At 42.2% G+C, this 21960-nt stretch overlaps 1 protein-coding gene and 1 long non-coding RNA gene across 3 annotated transcripts in view; one reads left to right on the top strand and one right to left on the bottom strand.

Annotated features, from left to right (window-relative positions):
• zbtb16a (zinc finger and BTB domain containing 16a) overlaps positions 1-21960 on the bottom strand; it is a 174523-nt gene that overhangs the window by 49871 nt on the left and 102692 nt on the right. For both annotated transcript variants that reach the window (XM_032575413.1, XM_032575415.1), the window contains exon 4: positions 13049-13135. In XM_032575413.1, the coding sequence (XP_032431304.1) occupies positions 13049-13135 (87 nt within the window). The remainder of the gene's footprint in view (positions 1-13048; positions 13136-21960) is intronic.
• LOC116727800 (uncharacterized) lies at positions 15214-18397 on the top strand. Its single transcript, XR_004340860.1, has 2 exons — positions 15214-17203; positions 18279-18397. It is a non-coding gene; the product is annotated as an uncharacterized LOC116727800 (long non-coding RNA).

Raw genomic sequence — 21960 nt, 5'->3', positions numbered from 1 at the left:
AAGTGCCAATGTCTGCCATGATGCCACCAGAACTGCCCTGACCTAAACCCAACACAGCAGGCTGTCAGGAGAAAGATCGGAGACCAGAACCAACAACACAGATGAGCTGAAGGCTGCTACTGAGGAACCTGGGCTCCTCCATCATCTCAGCTGCTGAGCTCCTCCATGCACTGATGCAGTAATTCATGCAAAATGAGCCACAACCAAGTACAGAGTGCATCCGCTGGACAGTATAAGGACATACGGTTCAGTAGGATAACATTTCTGTATGAAAACTGCAGGTTTCATATGAAAAATGTACCATTTTTGGGAAGTTATTTTTTTAAATTTGCATTCTACACAACATTCTCTTAATATACAGCACACAGTGAAATTCAAGCTTCCTCAACAATAGCCTGCTGTGGCTTCCCCTCATCATGGAAGATGTCAACAAGCGTCAAGACAACAAACAATAATTGTCCAAACTATCCAGAATTCCAATATACTGATCGTGTATCTCCCATATCCAAGTTGAATGACTGAAATAAATGACCATTTTTAATGATTCTCTGATTTATAGATACACCTGAGGAGCTGGTGTCGGGAAGGTAGCGGCTCTGTTTGCCGGTGCGAAACCTCATGTCACCAGGCAACTGCATCTGATGGCTCCTTTGTTCGGGGTGAAAGGTTGGAAGCACTCCTACTAATCTCCTTGCTACACAATTAAGGAACAGAGGCGAGCGGCTCGAGCCTCTTCCCTCTCTCAAACAACAACAGGAAGGAAGAAAAAGCTTGAGAGACTGGCCCATTGTCCCTCCTGCTCAGTCTCCCCCCCCAGCTCTCTCCACGCTAATCGAAAGGTATTTGCACTGTAAATTAAAAGGGCCCTCGCATGTTGCTGCTTTTACCACTGATGTGCTCTCCTAAGATATCCACAAACAGTTCCAATCTAATTACAGAGGGAGATTTACTTCAAATAACGCCGTGAACAAAAGAACCTCAGCTATTGTCCGAGTGGCTCCGATGTTCCGTGTCTCTTTCTCTCTTGGGTGAATCCCTTTATAGTCAAAGTCCTCGCCTCGCCAAGGTTAAAATGCGATGGGATATCTGGAAGCAGGGAACCTCCTGACAAAAGCGGCCCTTTTTATTCCCTGGATGCTGATTTCCACTCTCCGTCCTTATCTCAGCTTTCCCTCTCTCTTAACCAGGCGGATCTCGGACAAAGCCACAGCGGCCGACATGCAAATGCGACGAGAGAATGGCGGCGTCCAAGGGAGTTGAGATTGTCCGACAACGGGACGCGCTCGCCGGGGTTGCATTGTGACGCACGGCTGAGACACATCCTCGGGGTCGGAGGAGGGAGGCGGGGGTGCAGGGCAGGAGGATATTGGCTGGCCAGATTTGCAGCATGTCCTGCTGACTTCCATTTTCTGGCCTGTGAATCGCAGAGCCCCTCTGGGAGTCTATAATCCGCCCCCACCTCTGCACCCCTCCAGTCCTCCTGCACCGCATCATTTTATTGCTCTCCCAGGATGTGCAGGCTGATGTCTTCGCTCCACAATGATGTGTCCATGTGGGGATCCACACTGTTGCATCCCAATTTGCTACTGGATCCCACCCAGCTTATAAGAATGCCACCTCCCCTCCCTGACATGTTGTCGTCCTGTGGTTTCCCGTGGCGATGCCTCAATGCGGCCGTGCCCACCGTGACACTAAGCCTCAGCGATGAGGCTCGGCGCCGCAAAAGGCCCAGCTGGGTATTCCTCAATGAATGACGCCGGGTGCAGGGGAATGTGGCTGTGCCAACGCTTATTCACACGTTTTATCTCATTTACACACAAGCCGCCTATCCTCTATTCACACGGGCCGGTGTGCATAACACTTATAGTGGCGGCGAATGATTACAACTGAGCGCTGGTCACACTGTAGCCTCGGAGCCGGGTATCCATCAGCCAGAGCGAGGATCTCCCTCCGCCTGGAAAAACTCATTTAGATCTTATCTGGGGAAAAATTTGTTTGTGGAGGGAAAAGGGAGGGAGGTTCGCAGGAGAAGTGACTGTAGTCTGGCTAGTGCCGCTTGATTTAATTTAGTTGGCGATAGTGTCTCTGACCACTTGTACTCTCCTTGGTTTGGAAGGTGAGAGAGCGCCGAGGAGAGGGAAACGAAGGGACGAGACGAGGAAAAGCTGTTTGTTTACAGAGAAACAAACAGGCAGACTGAACCGTGAGAGTGAAACTCAATCTGTGCGCCTGGCATCTTTTACATCAGATTATCTGGATTAGTCATAGGAAGAGATGATTCAATCACAGGAAAAAGCAAAGTTGGATTGACTGCTTATCATATGTACTGATTAACCAATCATCAGAGTGAGAAGCTCTATATGGGCAGAGGTTGGATGATTGCTGGTATGGAGAATACAGGTGTGTGTTAACACGATGACAGGTGGGAAAGACGTTAGGGACCAATTTTAGTAATCGATTTGACTAATTGAATAATTGGATAAAACAAATTGCCACATTCTACAGATTTTTCATTTAACCACGTCAAGAAAAATGTAATTATTTAAGGAAATAAACATTTCACTGCCTACAATGCAAGAACACAGCACTCATTTGAACAAGATGAAGCTAAAATTGTCCCATGAAAAATTTTGCAGAGAACATATTTACAGACAAAGGTGTGTTTATCTTAAATGTAAAATGTATATTTATTTTGTACAGTCTTGGCTTAATTACTGCTATGAATGGCCATTTGTTGTTTTTTTAAGCAAATGGTCATTTTTTAAAAATTGATTGCTAAATTAGATGACATTTATTCCAATAATTGATTCATCGTGATTAAAACGACTAATCGTTTCAGCCCCAAAAGATATTAGCATCAACGATAGACGAGCAGCTTCCACCAGGCCAAGAAGGGTTAGGACATAACATCAATCCATACCACAAAAAAGGACATTTATTCAAGCAAGAAGCCTTCATCATCCTGGCACATTCGCCCCAGGGTAAGATGGTGCAAAGCTCAAAAACCCAAAAGCTCCATCTCGGACTGCACAGGCCTCAGTTAAGGACAATGCTTACTCCACAAGAACAGAGACATTTGTTCATTTACTCAATGCTGCAAGAGGCGAGATCTTAAACTTTACAGGGACTAAAATGCAGAACCCCTGGGAAACTCCAGACAGAACAAGTAGAAAGAGACGGATCAAACGCGGTTTGTTTGGAAAGTTCCAAAGAAAAAAGCATCTTTTTTCTAAAAAAAGAAAGTGTCAACTTTGGTCTGCAAGCTGCAACTAAATAAAACATAAATATCCCTCAGACAAATTACATCAAAGTACAGATGTCCGTTTGGGGGGGGGGGAACCCCTCAAAACAAATGTAAAGCGTGGTGGTGGAACGGTGATGATATGAGTTTGTTTTTCTGCAATTTGAGCCGATCACAAACTCTTCTGCATCAAGTATTCAAAGGTCAAATGTGAAGTTCTTCATCCAAGAGTTAAAGCTGGATCCCAACAGGAGAACCATCCCAAACGCAGCAGCAAATCTACAGCTGAACAGCAAAAAGTAACGCGTCGTTTGTACCGATGAGAAATCTGCACAGAAAAACCTTTGCAGCTCGTTGTGACTTCTGCGCGACTGAAATTTAAAAGCGAACGGCCTCTATTAACCGTAAAAACATTAAAATGATTGTTTTGAAAGTGCTTAGTGCTCCTAAATACAACCACTGTTTACATTCATGTTGAGGTTAACGTATCACAGCGCAAACATCACAGCGCTAACGCTATTTAGCGTTGGTTTGAGCAGCACAGATGAATCACATCCATCTCTGCGAGTCCTGGCCTCGTTCATCCAGTCCTGCTGCCAGAACGCTCGCCGACAGCCGGGTCGCAGACACACAGACGGATAATCTCCCCCGGACCGTGGACAGCTTGCTCAATTATGAGTGGGCCGCCGACGCGTCGAGCAGGAGCGCGGCGCTAATCAGCATTTTGACTTAGCAGATGACACCGACAGCAAGCCTGACATTGCAAACGTTTTGGTAGTCAGAAGCCACAATGCTAATGCGCATCTGCCCTCCACCAGAAAGAGCAGAACTTGCAATCGCATTGAAATTCGCTTTATGGCGTTCATTTTGAAGGCAGCGACCGCACAGAGACAGCGACTGTGCGGCTGCCGGCTTTCCTGGCGCAACACAACAACGTTGCCTTTCTGGGCTGCAGGAATATTTGCTTTGCTTATCGCTGCCCTAATGCTCACTGACAACTTAATAACATCACAATTAACTAAATGCTAAACAGATGCCAGCGCTGGACTAATGTGATTGAGACAATCGGCACTTCTGACGTGACCCCTGTGTAGCGCTGCCATTGGCCTAATTTGCTCGAGTGACATGACTGGACGGGGTGTGTGTGGGTGTGTGTGTGTGTAGGGGTTTGATTGCGAGGCCACCGGTGTGAACAATTTGCGAGGAAGAAAAGGCAAAGTGAGGGCGTAATACGACTAAAAGAGCTCCTTATTCCTAACCGCGACAGTTTTCTTCTTCCCATCCTCTCTCCCTCCTTTTCCAGCGCTCCCTCTCTTTCTCTCTTCAGCCAAAGTATTTCTGGCTTGAGAAAAGAAAGTGTTTACTCTGCGGCTGAGGCCTGCTGGAATCACGCTGTGTTCCCACTGGCTAAACCCGCCTTTGCCACTCCATGGTTTGCATATTGTGTCTGTTTTACAAGACTTTCTTTAAAAACAAAAAATAAAAATAAAAAAGAGCAAAGGGAGATAGAGTACAAAAAAAAAAGCAAGAAAAAGAGACGACAGTAAGAGCTTTCCTCCGTCTATTAGATTTGGATCTCCTCCAGCGTCGTCTATGTGCGTGTGTTTGTGTTTGTGTGTGCGCACAGAGATGAATCATGTATAAACAGGAACACCAACAGTCAGACAACAAATTCTTCCGAGGCTTGTGGAGTCCAAACTCATTTATACGCAGGTCACATGGGAGATGCAGTCCCTGTTTCTGGTGCTGAATAACTGCAAGCGGCTCACACTGTGGCCTGAACTCAGCAGCTGATTCTGCACATTTCACTGCGGATTACAGCTGTTTACCTCTGGATATGTGGCTGCATTCCAGTAAGTTGAAAGGCAACTTCATAAATTTAATTTTAAAAGGTGAAACTTGCGTATAGATTTAGGCAAGTCCCACCGGGAGGAGGCCCGAAGGAAGACCCAGGACCCGCTGGAGGGGCGGTGAATCCCGGATCTTATAATTTCTGATTGTATTTGGAGCCACTTCGGTTTCTCAGAACAGCAGAATGTCCGTGTGTTTTACAGTGTTTTATTTTCTGGGCTCCTTTTGCATGTTTTACTACATTGATGCGGCGTAGCATGGAGGAGATCAGAATGTGATTCTGCTGCGGTCTACTGCAGGCCCCTGTTCCTGTGAAGGGGGGCCTTCAGGTCACCAGATCAGGTTCTGGTTAATCAAGCTACGGTCAGCGAACCAGCTTTTGCAACCTTTTCTTCCACTAAACTTTCTATGCAGACAGTGGGCTTTAGCATGTTATACAGCTTATACCTAGTTGGAATTTCAGTTCAGGGCAAAACTCAGAAGGTTCGATTGAAAAAAAAAATCTATATCTTTTCTGTCATTTTTAATTTCTTTCTAAAAAAAAAAAAGATTTAAATTTATTTGATATAAAAACCTGAGCATTTTCTTTTAAACTCCCAGCGTTTGCATCCACCATAACTGTTATTAGTCTTACCTAACATTGGATTTTTGGGTTTTCATTAGCTGAAAGCCATAATAATCCAAAGGGATTGAAACAAACATATATACCACTAAATGCGTAATATATGCGAGTTTCGGTTATTGAATCTTTTTGATGATCTTTAAATGTGTTGAGATGCAGACGTATGTAACCACCTGCGCCGATGTCCGACAGAGAGATCTGCATTTCCTCTGCACTTCAAAGAAAAAAGACCTTCAACTTCAAATTCTTGCTTAGTGTTTTGTTTGTGAGCAACTTTTCTGACCTTTCGCTTTGCAGCATCAAGCTACGCTTAAATCAAGCCGAATGTGTGCACAGCGGGTTTACCAATAAAACGCAAGAGCTATAAATTACAGAAGGGAACCAAAGCGATTTACTGGAGAGAAAGAAATGAATCCAGCCGACAGAGCCGCGGAGATGGAGGCAGGAGTGGAGAGAAAAATCAACTGGGAGAGGCTTTACTGGAAAAGCAGCCTCAAAATGACACGTTAGATGTGGCCTCGTTAAAAAACGAGGATGGCGTGGGACAAAATTCACTTTCAAACAGCCGCAGGATAACCAAAGTGATGAGAATGACATGGGCATGATGTTCGACTGCGACATCTAGTCCATTTTCTTCTAGAATATTCAAGCATTTGTTATGAAGTCTCTTGGGATCCAGAAAACAGAATGCATGACTCACACCACTAATCATAATTAGGTCCTTTAGTCCGCTTTCTAGCTCCCAGTTTAAAGGAAATCATGCTCATGTTTACTTCATCCATCACATTCAAATCACATTCACATTTTATCACAGTTAAAAGGCCTGACCGATCATTTGCTGGTACCAGGTGGTCATAATGTTATGCCTGATCAGTGTAAAACAGTTGAGGAGATTGCGCCGCTTTGAGTGGGCTTAATAAGTGCTCTCAGTGACAGCAGCGTTTCTCCTTTAAAACCAGGCAGACGGTGTTCCTGGCTCTACAAAAGCCCCACAGTGAGCTCCAATTTAGGGAAACAGGGTCTCCGACGCGATGCCATCCAGTTTGGGAAAACATGAGACAAAGAGAAGCTGTCAGGAGAGCTTTTAAAACGCAGTTTGTGTTGCACAACACGTCAGAGGAAGGATGGTAGTCGGCAGAAGAGTGTTCAGTGGTGCTGAAGCACACGAGAACATCCAACATTTACATCAGAGGTTCAGGAAAAAGAAAAAAAAAAGATTCTGTAAAGAATTTCAATTCCTAGTCCTGGGAATTCTGAATGGATTAAGTTGCACGTCTTTGCCTCTCCTATTTGCACGTATGCTGCAGAGCACGTTCTCTAGGCTGTTTGGATAGAAAAAACTTGCTTCTGAATCGAATCGTGAATCTAAAGATTGGAATCGAATCGCTAGACAATGAAGGAGTCTCAGCTGTAAATCCTACATGTGGGGAAGTTGGTCCAGGACAGGGACAAACCCAGAAACCTTAACGCTTCTGAATGGCACGCAGAGGTGTGCACTGGCTAATGTGTCGAAACCAGAAGATGGACGGAGAGGGAGGCGAAGAGGGATTGAGTCAGACTGCAGCTGATCCGACCAGCGGAGGAGACGCGACAATAGTTCCTATTCAGAGCAGCCAGAGAGAGACGGAGAGAGAGGCAGCCGCAGAGGCCAAATATTGTCATGGGGGAACATTAGCCAAGAGCTGAAGCTCTGCCAAGATTCAGCCAGAGATCAAATCTGGCTTTGATGGCCAACAGTGACCCCCCTCCTTCCACCACACGCCTACTCTTGTGTGTCTTGGGCACTGTACAAACCTTCCTGTATGAATGCATTCCTGTTTGTTCTGTTTACAGCATCAAATGAAACTCAAAGCGCTTTGTTGTTGGTGAAGGTCTCTTGCTGTTCGATGTAAAGAAAACGACAGCAGCTAAAGCAAGGCTCTAAATTCTGAGGTCTCTTCATGTTCCTCTAGACGAGTAAAATAAAGTTTTTCTCTCCATCAGCTCACAGCATGGAGAGAGCTGATAGTTTAACAAAACTATTTATGTATTAGTCTTTACTGGACTGATCTTTAATGTCCTAGTGACATTCAGGTATTGACAGACATAAAGTTCTTCTGTAAATCCACTAAATTCTTCAATCTGTTGACTAATTTCTTCTGTTTTTATTTTGCTTCATAGTAGGTTATCAAACTAACTTTAAAATCAGTCTAAGACAACTCATGGAATCACATTTTACAATATATATTTTTTTATTGTTATTTTAAGTCAGTAACCATGAAGGCGAATCCAAGTTTTTAATTGATGGCTTCATTTATTACGAGAAAAAGCCTGAACCAACCTGGATGTATTCTTGTTAAATCATAAGTTAATCACATTTCTTTGGTCAGGTTTTGTTAGCCTGATTGCTGCCAGGATCAGCAGAATCAATAACTCCCCTAACAGAACCCATCTAACAACATGAAGTAGGCCAACAGAGCTCAAAAAGCAGCACGACCCGCACTGAGCTAAAGAACAGATGAGAAAAACATTGTTTTTTTTTGTTTGTTTTTGTCATGGTGAATTTTTGCTCTATTTACACAGAGTTGTGTTATTTGTGCCTGAATAGATCCAGAACCAGGACAGATAAAGGCAGATTGGTGCGTCTCCAAGGAAACGAGACAGAAGGGACAGAACGGAGGACGTTGCTGCGTCCCGCTGCTCATCTCAGTCGCTCATCCTGGAAACGGGCCAGCTGGCTAAAGGGAGTCGCTCCTCTGCACTCTGTTTAGCTCAGCACATGAATGATACTTAACCTTTGAATGTCACCGTATGCAATATTCAACACGTACACACAGAGCAAAGGAAACATGCAGCCTGTTTGTGACGAGGCAGCAGCCGCTGGTGGACGTAGACGTGACCGGGATGGTGCTAAAATCAGAGAGCAGACTTTATGTAGAACAGAAATGAATAAATACGGCACAGAAAAATCCGTTATCCCGCTGAATATGCAAAGTCTCAACAAATAAGGTTAACATGAAGTTAGCTATTTAAAGTCCAATGAAGCAATACATCAATAACTAAATGATAAATTAAGTTTAGATTTATACTTTAATGAGCTGATTCCCTGTAATATCATTGAAAAGGCTGGATTTTGAAAAATGACGTAAATATTTAACAATCAGTGTGAAGTTGTTAGTTTTCACATTTTTAAAAAACAAAAACCTGGAACTTTTGCCTGTTTTCTCTGGTTAAGCTGAATGGTTAATATTTTTTGAAACACAATTTTGATCACAGAGACTTCCTAATACAATTTAATTGTTTTATTTATTTTGGATATTTAAAATGTTTTCCAGGTCCAGTGTTAAATGTGATTTAGAAATATCTCTATATATTTTTTATCTTTGAGAAGGTGTACTTGTGTTAATATGTTGTTATTATTACTATATTAGTTGAAAAAGACGTCAAAATGTCAAGTTTCATTGTCCATCACAATAATGTCAGGGACAATTTATCATCCAGCAAAATATAAGTACAAACCTACATGTGCTGCACTCAAAGGCAACAACATATTTAGAATGATGTATAACTTACACTTCATCTGTAGTATTATTAATATTTGCTAACAGTCTGATTCACACACTTGGGAAAACACTTTTTACACTTTCTGTCACATGAGCCAATATCACCAAGGGAAGCGACTGCAAGCCATAAAAACACAATTTTTATTCTTTAAAATCTATTTTCAGCATCAAGAACAGGATTTGGGTCATTCTGTCTTTGAAAACATTCTTATATTTTTCCCAAGTTTAATAAATCAATATCATTTATATTTGGGTGCGTTCAGGTTTAAGAAATGACTCTTTGACCGTGGCGTCTCCTAAATTTCATTAAGTATGTTGCACATATATTTACAGTAGAGCGGTTGTTCAGGACATTAACAAAGCAAATTTTTCTTAAGATAAAATTTTCCCCTGCTGAATAAATATCAAGTAAAGGTCAGATTTTTCTACATGTTTCAGAGTGAGATTATTGCGCCGCTAAAAAAAAGCTGAACTTATTCAGAAACTTTTTCCGCGTTGACTCGTTAGCAGGTAAAGTGTTGAACTGGAATGTTTTTGCTGTCAGGTATTCCGCCGCGGACGGGGGAACGAGGGAGCACGGCGGAGAACAGAAAACTGAAAGTGGGAATCCGGCGGAGCGGTGAAAGCGTCGCGTCATGTTCTACCAGGCCCCATTTCTCACAGTGTGATTCCTCACAGGGGCTTAACACACGGATGATTACTATACTATTACTGCTGCTGCCGTTGTCTGGCACGGAGACATGACTGTAGCGGCCCCCCACCCCATCTCTCCCCAGCCCCCCTCCCCGCCATTCGTTCCAGACTGGAATGCCTATATTTAGAGCGCTCCTTTCCGCTGTTATGGCTGTTGAATCATTAGCCTCGTTTAACCCTTCTTTACCTCCAACGAGCCGGCTGGCGGAGGGCGAGCCCCTCAGGGGGAGCTCCTAAATCCTGCCTGCACCAAACCAGAGCCCCCTTTCCAATGAATGACGACGAGTGTTTGGAGAAAACCCGAACACTCGATAATAACAATAATAGAAACGCTCCTGGCCTGGGAGGGACGTCTGTCTCTCATCTTATTTTGTTTGACATGTTTGAGGGATGGTGATGTTGACTGGCTAGTTGGAGGGCGTGACCTTTCATCCGCTTGCACCCTTCGGGGGCCGTTGTCCCACATGTGGACGAGCAAAGAGGAGGCAGAAGCAGGAACTGTTTATTTCTGCGAGATTTTACGATTCACATTTAAATGACCTAGATTTCCGCTTCTGTTGCTGTAGAGCCGAGGTCCAGAGATGGACGTCATGTCATCGGCTATAACACAGGAAGAGTCCACGGACTTCCTGTCAGAACTACAGTAGGTTAACGAAGAAAAGCAGCAGAGAAAAGGAAGAACTGAGGCGAGAGAGAAAGGTTTTAATTCAGACCGACATGTTCCCTCTTTCTATGCGGAGATGAAAACTTGTCTTCAGAGAGAGAAAAGCATTAAACTTTACGATGTGCAGAGCAGCCAAGAACCAAAAACCAGAATTGGAGCACAGAAAAACAATTATTAAAATAAGCAGTTTGACAGATCCACCAGTCAGACAATAAATCAGCTGGATTTTAAACCAATATGCAGATTGACTGGTGGAGCAGGTATTAACTGTTGTCACTATTTACATTGGAAAATGAAGAGAGAAAAAAGGAAATGTTCAGATTTACTGTGTTTTCCTCATTGTATTTTACTTGTAATGTTAACCGGTCAGTATGGTTTTATGTTTTATTGTGCAGCTAAGCTTTATTATATAATCAAAGAGCCTTTAACAATGGGGTGTCCAAAGTGCACCCCGGGAGCCATTTGGAGCCCTTGGAAGGTCTGTGTATGGCCTCCACCTCAATTTAAGCTTTTACTTACGAACTTCCATCCATCCATCCATTTTCTAACACCCTTGTCCCTAGTGGGGTTGGGAGAGGTGCTGGTGCCTATCTCCAGCTAACGTTCTGGGCGAGAGGCGGAGTACAACCAAGACCGGTCGCCAGTCTTCGTAGTGCTTAGCGAACGTCCAGGCTAAAATTATAAATAAGAAACGGTTCCTAATGTTTTGTCTGTTGAAATAAAGGGTCAACTAACTTGAGTACAACTCTGGCGTGCCAACAAAGGAATTTGATAAGAGATTTTTTTTGTTGTTGTAATCTTTAGGGTGAGAATTTCACAGATTTATTAAACATCTTCTTAACCTGGGAATTGTTAGGTCCGATACAAAGTTTTGGTCTTTTATGAACCATCATTTTAAGGAGACTGGATCAACAAATGCATGACGACTTTTAGTAAACAAGTGGCTTGGGCACATTTAAATTAATTAAACTTGACAAAAAAAACCAACTTTTTTTAAGAAACGGTGAAATTAAAAACTTTTCTAGCCAACCAACAAAATAACTAAAAAAGAAAAAGCTTTGTTTCTTTAGAATATTCCTGTGGCAAAACGATAACAGAAATTCATTCTAATTAATGATTATTAAATTAGGTATAATGCCTTAAAAATAATGCTTATAACACATTTCTGGCCCACTGGTAACCCGGTTGCACACACTCCAGCCCAGTAGGGGGCAGGCATGCGCCTCAAGGTTGTTATTGTTATGCATTATAAGCTGCAGAGAGTGCATAGTGCTGCAGCAGCACTAAAGTCAGTTAGGTGAAATAGTCGTGGAAAAGATTCAGAGACAAAATCAGCAACACGATATAAAATTATTTGACAAAAATGTAAATAACTGAAATGAATCTAATGAGTAAATCACACTCTGCACAATAAATATTTATAGTATGACATTTTCTCTTTGTGAGAGCCATATTGGTCTGTAAATTAATGCTCAAATTGTCATGTCTAACTAATCTTCAGGAACAGCTAAAAGCTATAAACTTATTCCGAATCTTAATTTTTCTTGCAACGTCTGAGGGGAACATGTTTTCAGATCTATGCAGCTGCATAGATAGTTTCACCTTTTAAAATTAAATTCATGAAGTTGCCTTTCAACTTACTGGAATGCAGCCACATATCCAGAGGTAAAAATGGTTTAAAGCACAAATAAAATGAAAGGATGATGAATCAGAGAGATCTGATCTATAAATCTCAGCTTTTACCACATTCTGAATTCATTTAAATCTAACCTCAAACGTACAAGACTACAAAACCAAGTGCAGGTTTTATGCTGAATTCGACAAATGACAAAATGGAAAGGTATGTCAATCTCCAAAAGTTTAGGAATATAGAAAATGCCTAAATTTAAAGATTTTCAGTCATGGACGCTCTAAAGCAGCCCCAACGCTCTGGACATCTACAACAGAAATTTGACACAGTCGACTCCTCCCAAATTAAAAGGAGTTCATCAGCAGCGGTGAAATGCTCCAGGCCAACCACACATCTGCCGAACGGGGATTTACTTCCTCCTATTTCCATCTTGGCACCTACATCGTCCTCGCCTTCCCATGTAGGGAGCCGAGCGCTGATAAACAACGTCGGTCTGCCAAGTTCTCTCTGCTTGTTGATTACTGTTGGGTCTGTCTTGATTTAGGGCGAGCAGGACTAATCCGAGATGAGGCGATGTGTCTGTCAATCATAGCTCCGGTTAGTCAGAGAAGGCTGATTGGAGACGGGCGGATGAGCCTAAACAGCCCAGCTTCTCACGGTAAACACAGCGCATCCTAATTTATGAAACAGGAGGATACGTTGGTGTTTTCTCGTGGATTTTGTGCACATATGAAGCGCAGCCGAGGCCAGTGGTCATGAAGGTGCATCTGGGTGTCGGGGTGTGTGTGTGCGGGGGCCTTCCTACCGGTGTGGATCTGCCGGTGAGCCTCCAGGGATTCCTCGGTCTGGAACTGGGCGCCACACTGGTCACAAACGATGGCCTTCTCTCCAGCTGGACAGAAAGAAAGAGGCAGATAGTTTTTAAAATCAAAGTCTGCAGAATCTTTACATACAAACATGTAAGAAGACTCAGTTTTTCTCCGCCTTTTGTTGGACACAAAACTGCTGAAAATGAATTTGGCCACTTATGTGAACCAACGCCATGAAAGCAAACTGTTAAATGAGAAGCCATGTCAGCCAGAGAGACTTAGGCAGATTTACAGCTAATCGGTACAATAAAGCCAGAAGAAATGGTTTTAAAGGGAGGCTTATGTACTTTCCAGGCACACAATGCCAGTTTATAGCACAATCAAGTAACTTTGTTACCTTCAGTTCTTATAAAAATGCTGTACATATCGAACATGACTTAAAAAAAATCTGACTTTGCCTCACTGTCTCTTTAAAAAGCTCCTACGCCTTCCGACACGTCCCCTTTAGATCATCGTCACAACAATGCTCCTCCACGATGCCGTTTACAACCCTTCTTAGTAGCTCAGCCGATGTGGAGTTTCACCAGGTGTTTGGTAATTGCTGCTGCCGCTAGTCTGGAGGAGCTCTGAGGAGGAGGTGGAGGGGAAGGGAAGGACGCTCAGTTGGGGACTGCAGCTCCAAGGCAACACTTTGTGAGAGGAAGCATTTAGGCTCCCCTGAATGGTTGCCGTGGGAGATTAAAGGATTTCTCAAACATGCATGAAAGAATTGAAACAACAGTCCAGGTATGTTTTTGATAACTGAAGCAAAAAGAAACAAAAACTGTGAATTTTGTACAATAACTCACTTTAAGCTAAGAGGTAATTCAAGAAAACAAGTCTTGCATAAAACAAAAAATATCAACACTACAGTGTAGTGTTGATACCCAGTGTCTCTGGGTTTAGAAACAACAACCACCCAGAAATACTGCAGAGCTCCCCTGAAACACTTAGAGATGCCTATTTTAATAGTTCAAAAACCAAATATACCTCAATATGCATGAATACACTGAGTAGAAATTATATTAGCACAACCACAGAAGCTAACATCTACACACCTCCTCATTTCCAACAGTCACCATCTAGGAGAATGAAAGGAGCCCCTTGATTGGCTGCTCTGGAAACATCAGCCAATAATGTCTCAAGTAGCATTATGCTAACTATCTTAGATTCCCAAGCTGAATTTTCTTCCCAATAACTTGGATATGAAATAACCTTTGAATAGCTGGGGGTTAACTGTACTTTGTTTCATAAATTGATATACAAGAGAATCAAAAATCATTTCTTCACCCACTGTGGAAGTAAGAAAGTCTTAAGAGGACGACTCAGAGGACCGTTCTGGATCTGAACATGTGTGAAACATTTCTGAGGGTGAACCACCTTTCATATTCCGCATGAAGGATCTGCTGACGCTCTCTCTATGATCACAGTCTGGCAACCGCAGTCCAATGTGTCTGTCTGTCCATCTTACCAAACATAAATATCTTGTATACATTTGAGACACTTGTAGGACTCCAGTCATCAAGCTGCAGACTTCCGTGAGGAAACTTGCAAGTTTCCATTCACTCTGTTGTGATAACATGCTGTAATTTGCACCATACCGTTTCATTTTTAGAACTTTTATGAATATATTTGAATGTTTGATGTGTTGTTCTCTGTAATTTAGCTTTCAGTGCATTTAGCGTCTAATCTGATAAATCCCTCCATCCGCCCTCAGACTGGTCAGACTCCAGACTTGAAACTTCATGAATATGCAAATTACGGCAGAGGGTGTCATCTCCTTCCCCCGACACGAGTTCTGTGGGCCGATTCTCCTGCACAAGATGATTAAACGTCAAACAAAATGTAGTTAGGAGTATGATTTGCCTCTGCACATTTAAAGACTAAGTAAAAAGAGGATTGCATATTGCTCAGCTGCGGTTATGAGCTCTGGATCATGAATCGGAGAATGAGAGCCGCTGAAATGAGCTCCAAGGCTGCACTCAGCCTGTTGCCCCGGCGACTTGATCTCAGATAAAAAATAAATAAACAAAATAACGATTCTCTTTTACTACAATTCCAAATCAATGTCTCAAAAATGTATCAAAATTGATTTGAAAAACTTAAATATATTTTGTAAAGAGGAAAAAATGTTTGCCTTCTCTGCTAAAGGCAAACATTTGGACTTATTCTGTTTTTTTTTACTGAATTCTGGGGAAGATCAACTTTGACACGAGTTTCACCGTGTGTGAGGTTTCGCTAAATGAAGATCGAGAACTTGGAGGAACGCCGCAAATGGACGGCATGAACTTTAATGTCTCCATTTGTGATTCTGCCTTGCAGAGGAGACTGGAGTAGATCATGAAGATCATTTTCATTTCTGAAGCAGAAATCATTATGAATAATCGCTTGGAAAACAATAAAACAATCTATTCTGAATCAAATTGTGTCCCCAAAATTAGCATCAACAGATAGTAAAAGATTCTCACCCCTACTGAAAAGACTGCAGTGATGCATTGAGAAGTTCTCAACGCATCACTACATATTATTCTTGCCATTAATTTTTAGCTGGACTTAAATCTGGACTTTGACGAGGCCATTATATCTAAACCGTTATATTTTATCTATTGCTTTATGTTCAGGGTCATTGAGACTCCATCCATCAGCATGATGCTATCGGCGCCACGTCTCAGATAACTAAAATATCTCTGAGTTTGCATTTTACTGAATGAAGAAATATCTGAACACAACAATTTTGACATCATGAGAACTTCAACAGTCCTGCAGCACAGCTGTAATTAAATACGCATCAATGACCCTTTAATGTGTCAAGATGTGTCGCACGACTTCTCTTCGCCGTTAACCCCAGAACAGGATCTTAAAGCTATCTAAATAATGTTGGGCAAACCTCCAGCTCCGTTGCGCAACATTCGGCTTCTGTTTATGCAAGACTTCGGAGAAGCATGCAGCCACCGAGCTGCAGGACGGATTGCCATGTTGCTGCGTACTTTATCGACACGTCCAACCCTGAGCAACAATAAAAGAGGCAGAAACAGGAGGCCGCGTGTACATCCACGCAGGCCGCCGTTGAAGGGCGCATCGGATCAAACTGAGGCAAACGACTTTTTATGGGTTGGCAACGAGCTCCGTACATGCCATACACATCACACATGAACCATGCTAACTGCTCTTTAACATCTGGTTGTGGTGTGTGCAGAGCAGCTGTGCGTGCGTGGGGGTGTGTGTGTGCGTGCGCTGCAAGCACAGAGCGATCTCCCCTGACTAGACCTTGGTTTGTTCTTGGCACGGCCTTCTGGGTTACGACACCTCCACAGAGAGAGCGAGGGAAAGAGAGAGAGAGAGAAAGCTAAAGAGAGAGAACAAAATGAAAACAGGAAGCCAATTCTTAGATGACAGAGAGAGAGAGAAAAAAAAGTAAGGGAGCGATATGCTGGTGTGGTTTTGCAACCGCAGTGACATTAGGGAACGGCTTGTACTGTAATAAGCTCCACCAAAAGCAGAAATGACACGGACCGTAACATGACAAAGAGTGCCAGCCAGCCAGCCAGAGGAGGCGCTTACGCAACAAGTTATGCAAAAGACGGGACGGCGCACATGTGATCGTGACTAGATCATGAGCCGCTGTAATGCAGCCTGAAACGCCTGAAAATCCCGGATTAATCTGCAATATCACAGCATGCATTTCCATTTGGGGAGGTTTTAAAATGCAGAGCTTTGGAGACAAAAACAGTTTTTAAGTGGCTGCAAGTTCAGGAGGCATCTTCGCAGAGTGAGCCGCAGACGAGAATATGGCTGAATTAGCTTGGCGAAACCATCCACTTAACCTTTGGAGGAGAGAGACGTGCAGAGAAGATGCAGACAGATTCCCTCATTGCCTGATCTGCATTCATCACAGCCTGCCTTTGTTGCGGCTGAAAACTCCGGATTCATCGCTGCGCTATGTGTGATTATTACTTCTGTGAGCCGCAGCCGCTCGGATAAACTTCTCTGGACCCTTTCCACGTATCGATCCGGCTCCATCGACTGGCCTCGCAGAAAGCACCTGGGACGATTTTATGACCACGGGAGTGCAACTCCAGCTCCGTCACGTGAAGCTGATGGATTACATCAAAGTAAATACACATTGTGGTCCAACAATTCATCAGCTTCCATTACTGGGTGCAAGCTACCCGGCGCGGCGCGGCTCTCTGCTTCCCCACGTCACTGAAGAACTCAGATGCTGCTGCTATTGAATTCAAAACGGAAAAGTTTTTATTCCACCCAGAGAGCCTTGCTGCGTGTTTATTTCTGCCAACTCTAGCATGCAGCTAAAGAAAGCCCAAAACTTAGAAAACTTGAATAATAAATCAAAAGAAACAATAAAAAGCAATTGTTAAAACAAATCTTTTTTTTTCATTGGTTTAGTGAGTTCTCCACTTCTCTTTTCCATCACCACGATGTTCCCATCACTCTCTGTGAGCTGGATGTTAGCCAGTGCATGGATTCAAAAATATTGCATCCAAGCACTCCTTTGCAAATGTGGTCTTGCACACTTTTATATTTCAGTGATGACTGAGATCAGAGAGGTTGTGCGGCTTTATCAGAAAAAAAAAAAAGCCCTTAATGCCTGCAAAACCCTTGGGAATCTGCTGACAAGAAGATGCTAAGCACACAGGCGTCAACAGCCTCCATGATGTGGGTGCGCAACAGAAACTCTTTGCTAAGGATCTGGTTGGTTAAAAAGTGCTGTATTCAAATATGTTGATGGAAAGTTTAGTGGAAGAAAAACATGTGGTAGAAAAAAAAAAAGCTGACAAGATTGTGAAGATAAGCCATAAAAAGAGCCAGGATGTGGGCTTCGATAGTGTTGTGCTTGATTGGCCAGCAAATGGGCCTGACCTTTAACCCCATAGAAAATATATGGAGTCAAGAGGAAGGTGAGAGACACCAGAACCAAGATAGCAGATGAATTAATTAGCTATTTAAAGAAAAGAAAAAAAAGCTAGGCTTCCTGAAAACCTCACACTAAAAAAGAGAATAGAGGTCCAACTTAAAAAAAGAAAAAGTCAATTTGTTTCATTTAATAAAATTCAATTTGTGAAATTTTATTTGTTCCTTTAATATGACAATAAACTTCATGTTAAATTGGATTTAATTTGATAACTTGTAACATTTTTTCAAGCTAGATCACCTGTTCTCTTTTTTCAGGGCAGCAGAACCTCAGGCTGATCTCCTCCATATTACGCTGCATTGCCCCAACCAAGAACCGAGTGTACATACTGTTCATTAGGTTCACATTCACGTATTAAAAACTATTTTTAAGTTGGTTTGATGACATTTTATTGGTCTGAATTTTTTCGTCCTGATTAGCTGTAAGCCAGAATAATCAAAACTAAAATATTTCAGTCGGTGTGTCTACATCTCCACATTTTAAGTTACAAAAAACATATTTATTTTCCAATTCTATTCTAATTCACTGACCTGCATGTTGCTAAAAAAGAACATTCTGAGCTCTTTTTTTGTTCAACTACCTGCAATTCTTCAATAACTGTTTTATTAGTTTCACTCTGCAGTCTCTAACGGCAACAAGGTGTCGTTTAGATCAACACTTGCATGGTTAGAAGTAATAACTGTGACATCCAGACAGTGATTGAACACCATAACCAGTCTTCTGGGAGGCCAAGAGGAGTGTGCTAAATGGGCCAGGGATGGGATTTTAGTGCAGGGCACGCCCCTGCTTGTGGCACAAGGACATAAATTATTGGGTAGGGGGCTAAGGGGGTTGGGGGGTGCCTGCATGGTGCCTTGCTTCAAGGAGAAAGGAGCTGCATGAGGTCACTGCAGGGCAAGGAGAGGAGGAAGACAAGAATTCAGGGTGCACACGGCCAGGCAGCCACCCGGCCAGATGCCCGTCGCTCCAGTTAGCCGGCTAAGTGCTAACAGGGGGCCCCTCCGCCTGCTAATAGACTCCATCAGCCATTTTCAGTGCCAAATTAAAGGAATAAATCTTAAGGCCCCTTTGATCACAAGACGGAGAAGTTGTTAGTTTGGAAAGGCAGGGCAGCCTGGGGAACGGGGGAGTCATGCTGTTTGTCTTGTTATGTGTGCTCTAAATGATATACATGCCCGCAGAGTCCACAGCAGAGCAAAGCTCGGGTTTCAGCGGGTTCAGAAGACAAAAGAAGAAGATCCAAGAGAAGCCGCTAAAAGTTTAGAAATGTAACAATAAAAAATAAAAATAAAAAAGCTGAAAAATCTCCGTAGCTGCTGGGGGGAACCACTGAGTCACCGCCACATATTAGGCCTTAGCTGACATAAGACAAAAAATGTTACACAACCAGCGTTGAGTTTGCGTGTGTGTTTGAAGGAGGGAGTAGGGGGGGGGGATATGGTGTGGCGATCAGGTGCCACATGCAACCGAAGCCGCTTCCCTTTTCGCTTCCCTGTTTGAAATGTTGCACAACTGCTGTTGCAGCGCGCTGCATAGAGGCCTGCATAGAGGCCTGCAAGTGAGAAGGAGCAAACCTCCACCAGATAACGCTGACATAACAGTGCTAGTCCATCCGTCTCACATGTTATGACATGAAAACCTTTTTTTGTTTTTAATAGTCTCATATAGCTGACAGTCACAATCAGATTAGCTGCTGCTCCTGGAAATATCTCAGTCCTGCTGGAAGCGCTAACGGAGAGTTCGCTAGCTGATGGAAGACAATGACTGCAAATGTACAATCGGTGCTCTGCTGCACAAAGTAGCGGCAGTACTGGATCAGCAGAACTTGCCAACAACTGATGATGTTTCCTGGATGACTTAGGTGTGAAATATCATCATGAAGCTTTTTTTTTTTTTTTAAACCATTTACCATTTACTTATAGGCTGGAAAAATAAATTAAAAAAATGGATCAAACAATTTATATGGTGAATTTTTTAGCTGCGCAACAATAAACTAACCATGGAATATTTTACTTTAAAAAAGTAGGTAGATTTTCTGTAGAAAAGTGATGTAAAAATCATAAAAAAGGATTTGCACATTTAAAAGCGAGGGATCCTTTTCTCAAATTAGTTTGAACGAGATAGAAAAACGCATAGGCGATGCTCACGATGAGAACACTCGCCTTATTCAGCCCTGTTTAAGAAATTAGAAGCAGATTTTCATGCTTTTGAGTAAAAGTCACGAGATAAATGTGTTCCTTTTCACAATAAGACTGAAGTGTATGCAAAATGTTGTTAAAAGATGAATGCTTTGTGCTTTTAGCAACATTTTCCAAACGCAACGAAGATTTTTATTTGTCGGAAATAATTTTGCCTCTAATAAAACCAAAACTCAATACCAGCGGACCTTCTTAAGCTGCAGTCGGGGGGCCGCGCAAAATCAGCCGGGAAAGCTCTCCATAGTGAGCCAAGCTAATGAGACCCAAAGAGAGGAGAACTTAATTTAGGACGAGATTTAGTTAAAGTACAAATATTCCCGTCTACAGACAAAGGGCCACAGGTTTTAGACAACACAGAAATAAACATTAAACATAAAATATAATCCCTGTGAAACAAAAGCAGAAACTCTGACCCATCTTTGTTTTTATCATTTCCAGTTCGGCTCTCCCACCTGAACCTCCTCAGGCCCGTCTCGTACGTTTCCCATTCAGGGCAGATTTGACTGATCCGCTCGTACATAAAGAAATGCGACACATGCTCGTTACACAGCATCCCACTTCTACAATATCAAATTAAAACGTCTCTGGTTTTAAAATCCGTCATGTGGAAAAGGGCAGCGCTCAGGGTGACAGAAAAACAAAAAGGTCTCATATTCTGTACAATTTTCACTTAAATCCGGCTGACCAAATTAGAAAATCTTTGTTCTGTTTAAGTCCAATCATCAATAGGTAAATTATATTAATGGATTTCTAAAAGACAGTAATCAATATGATGTTTTCAGAAGTGCATTGTCTGCCTTCATTTTCATTTATAGATTTTAGAAAACAAACCAGGTCCGACATCAAAGAAAGCCAAGATTTAATATCAATCAGGAATAAATAAATAAATTGATCAGTGTATCTGATTATTTTAGTAGCTGTCGGAATCATTTATACTTTCCAGTTTGAAATAAAAAAAGAAATTTTATGTCATAAGTTCTTGTTTTAAATACCATATAGCAGCAAACGCCTGATAAAAGCTTAGTGAAAATATTATTTAACATAGTTAATGTCAGTAGAAGTTCAAAAGAAATTTTTGTTTTTAAAGTTTTGAACTGAAGGAAAAATTCAATAAAAGCATCTTTTAACCCACAATTTGAAGGTTTCAAACTAAAGCCGTTTTCATTCTTTTGAACTCATAATTGACCTTGGGACTTCATTATTGCAACTAAACACAACATCTGATAAGGATTAGCTCTGATTCATTCTAGCTGATCTGACGTCTGATAACCATATTAGAGATGGTTTCTACAGGAAGCTCACAACTGCAGAAGCGTTTCACCACAGGAACCTGATGAGGTTGTGCATTAGCACAGGATCCCGGCCTCACAGGGAAGTGATGGTGCATTCGCTTGCCGACAGTCTCCCCTTGACACAACAAGTGCTGATTCTGCAATTTCCCAGCACGGTGTTGCCACGACCACGTTTGTTGACATGCTTGTTCCAGCTAAGGGTCTGAATGCAAACAACAGTAAGGCAAGTAGAAAACGCTAACTGGAAAAAAGAGAATAAAATGAAAAAAATATAAAATTACACACTAATGAACTGCACCTCTTTTTTTTTACTCATTTATATTCATTTATTTATTTAGAGTGAGTCTTTAAATCTGAGTTGCTACCAAAACTATTTTTTAAATGCAAAGACCTTGAGAAAAATTTACTACTAATAATAAGAATAATAAATTAAATAGGGCAGAGATGTT

Source organism: Xiphophorus hellerii, chromosome 11 (assembly GCF_003331165.1).
Source record: "Xiphophorus hellerii strain 12219 chromosome 11, Xiphophorus_hellerii-4.1, whole genome shotgun sequence".
Lineage (NCBI taxonomy): Eukaryota > Metazoa > Chordata > Actinopteri > Cyprinodontiformes > Poeciliidae > Xiphophorus > Xiphophorus hellerii.
Note: the sequence above shows the minus strand (reverse complement) of the source record. Positions and strands in the feature narration are given on the sequence as shown.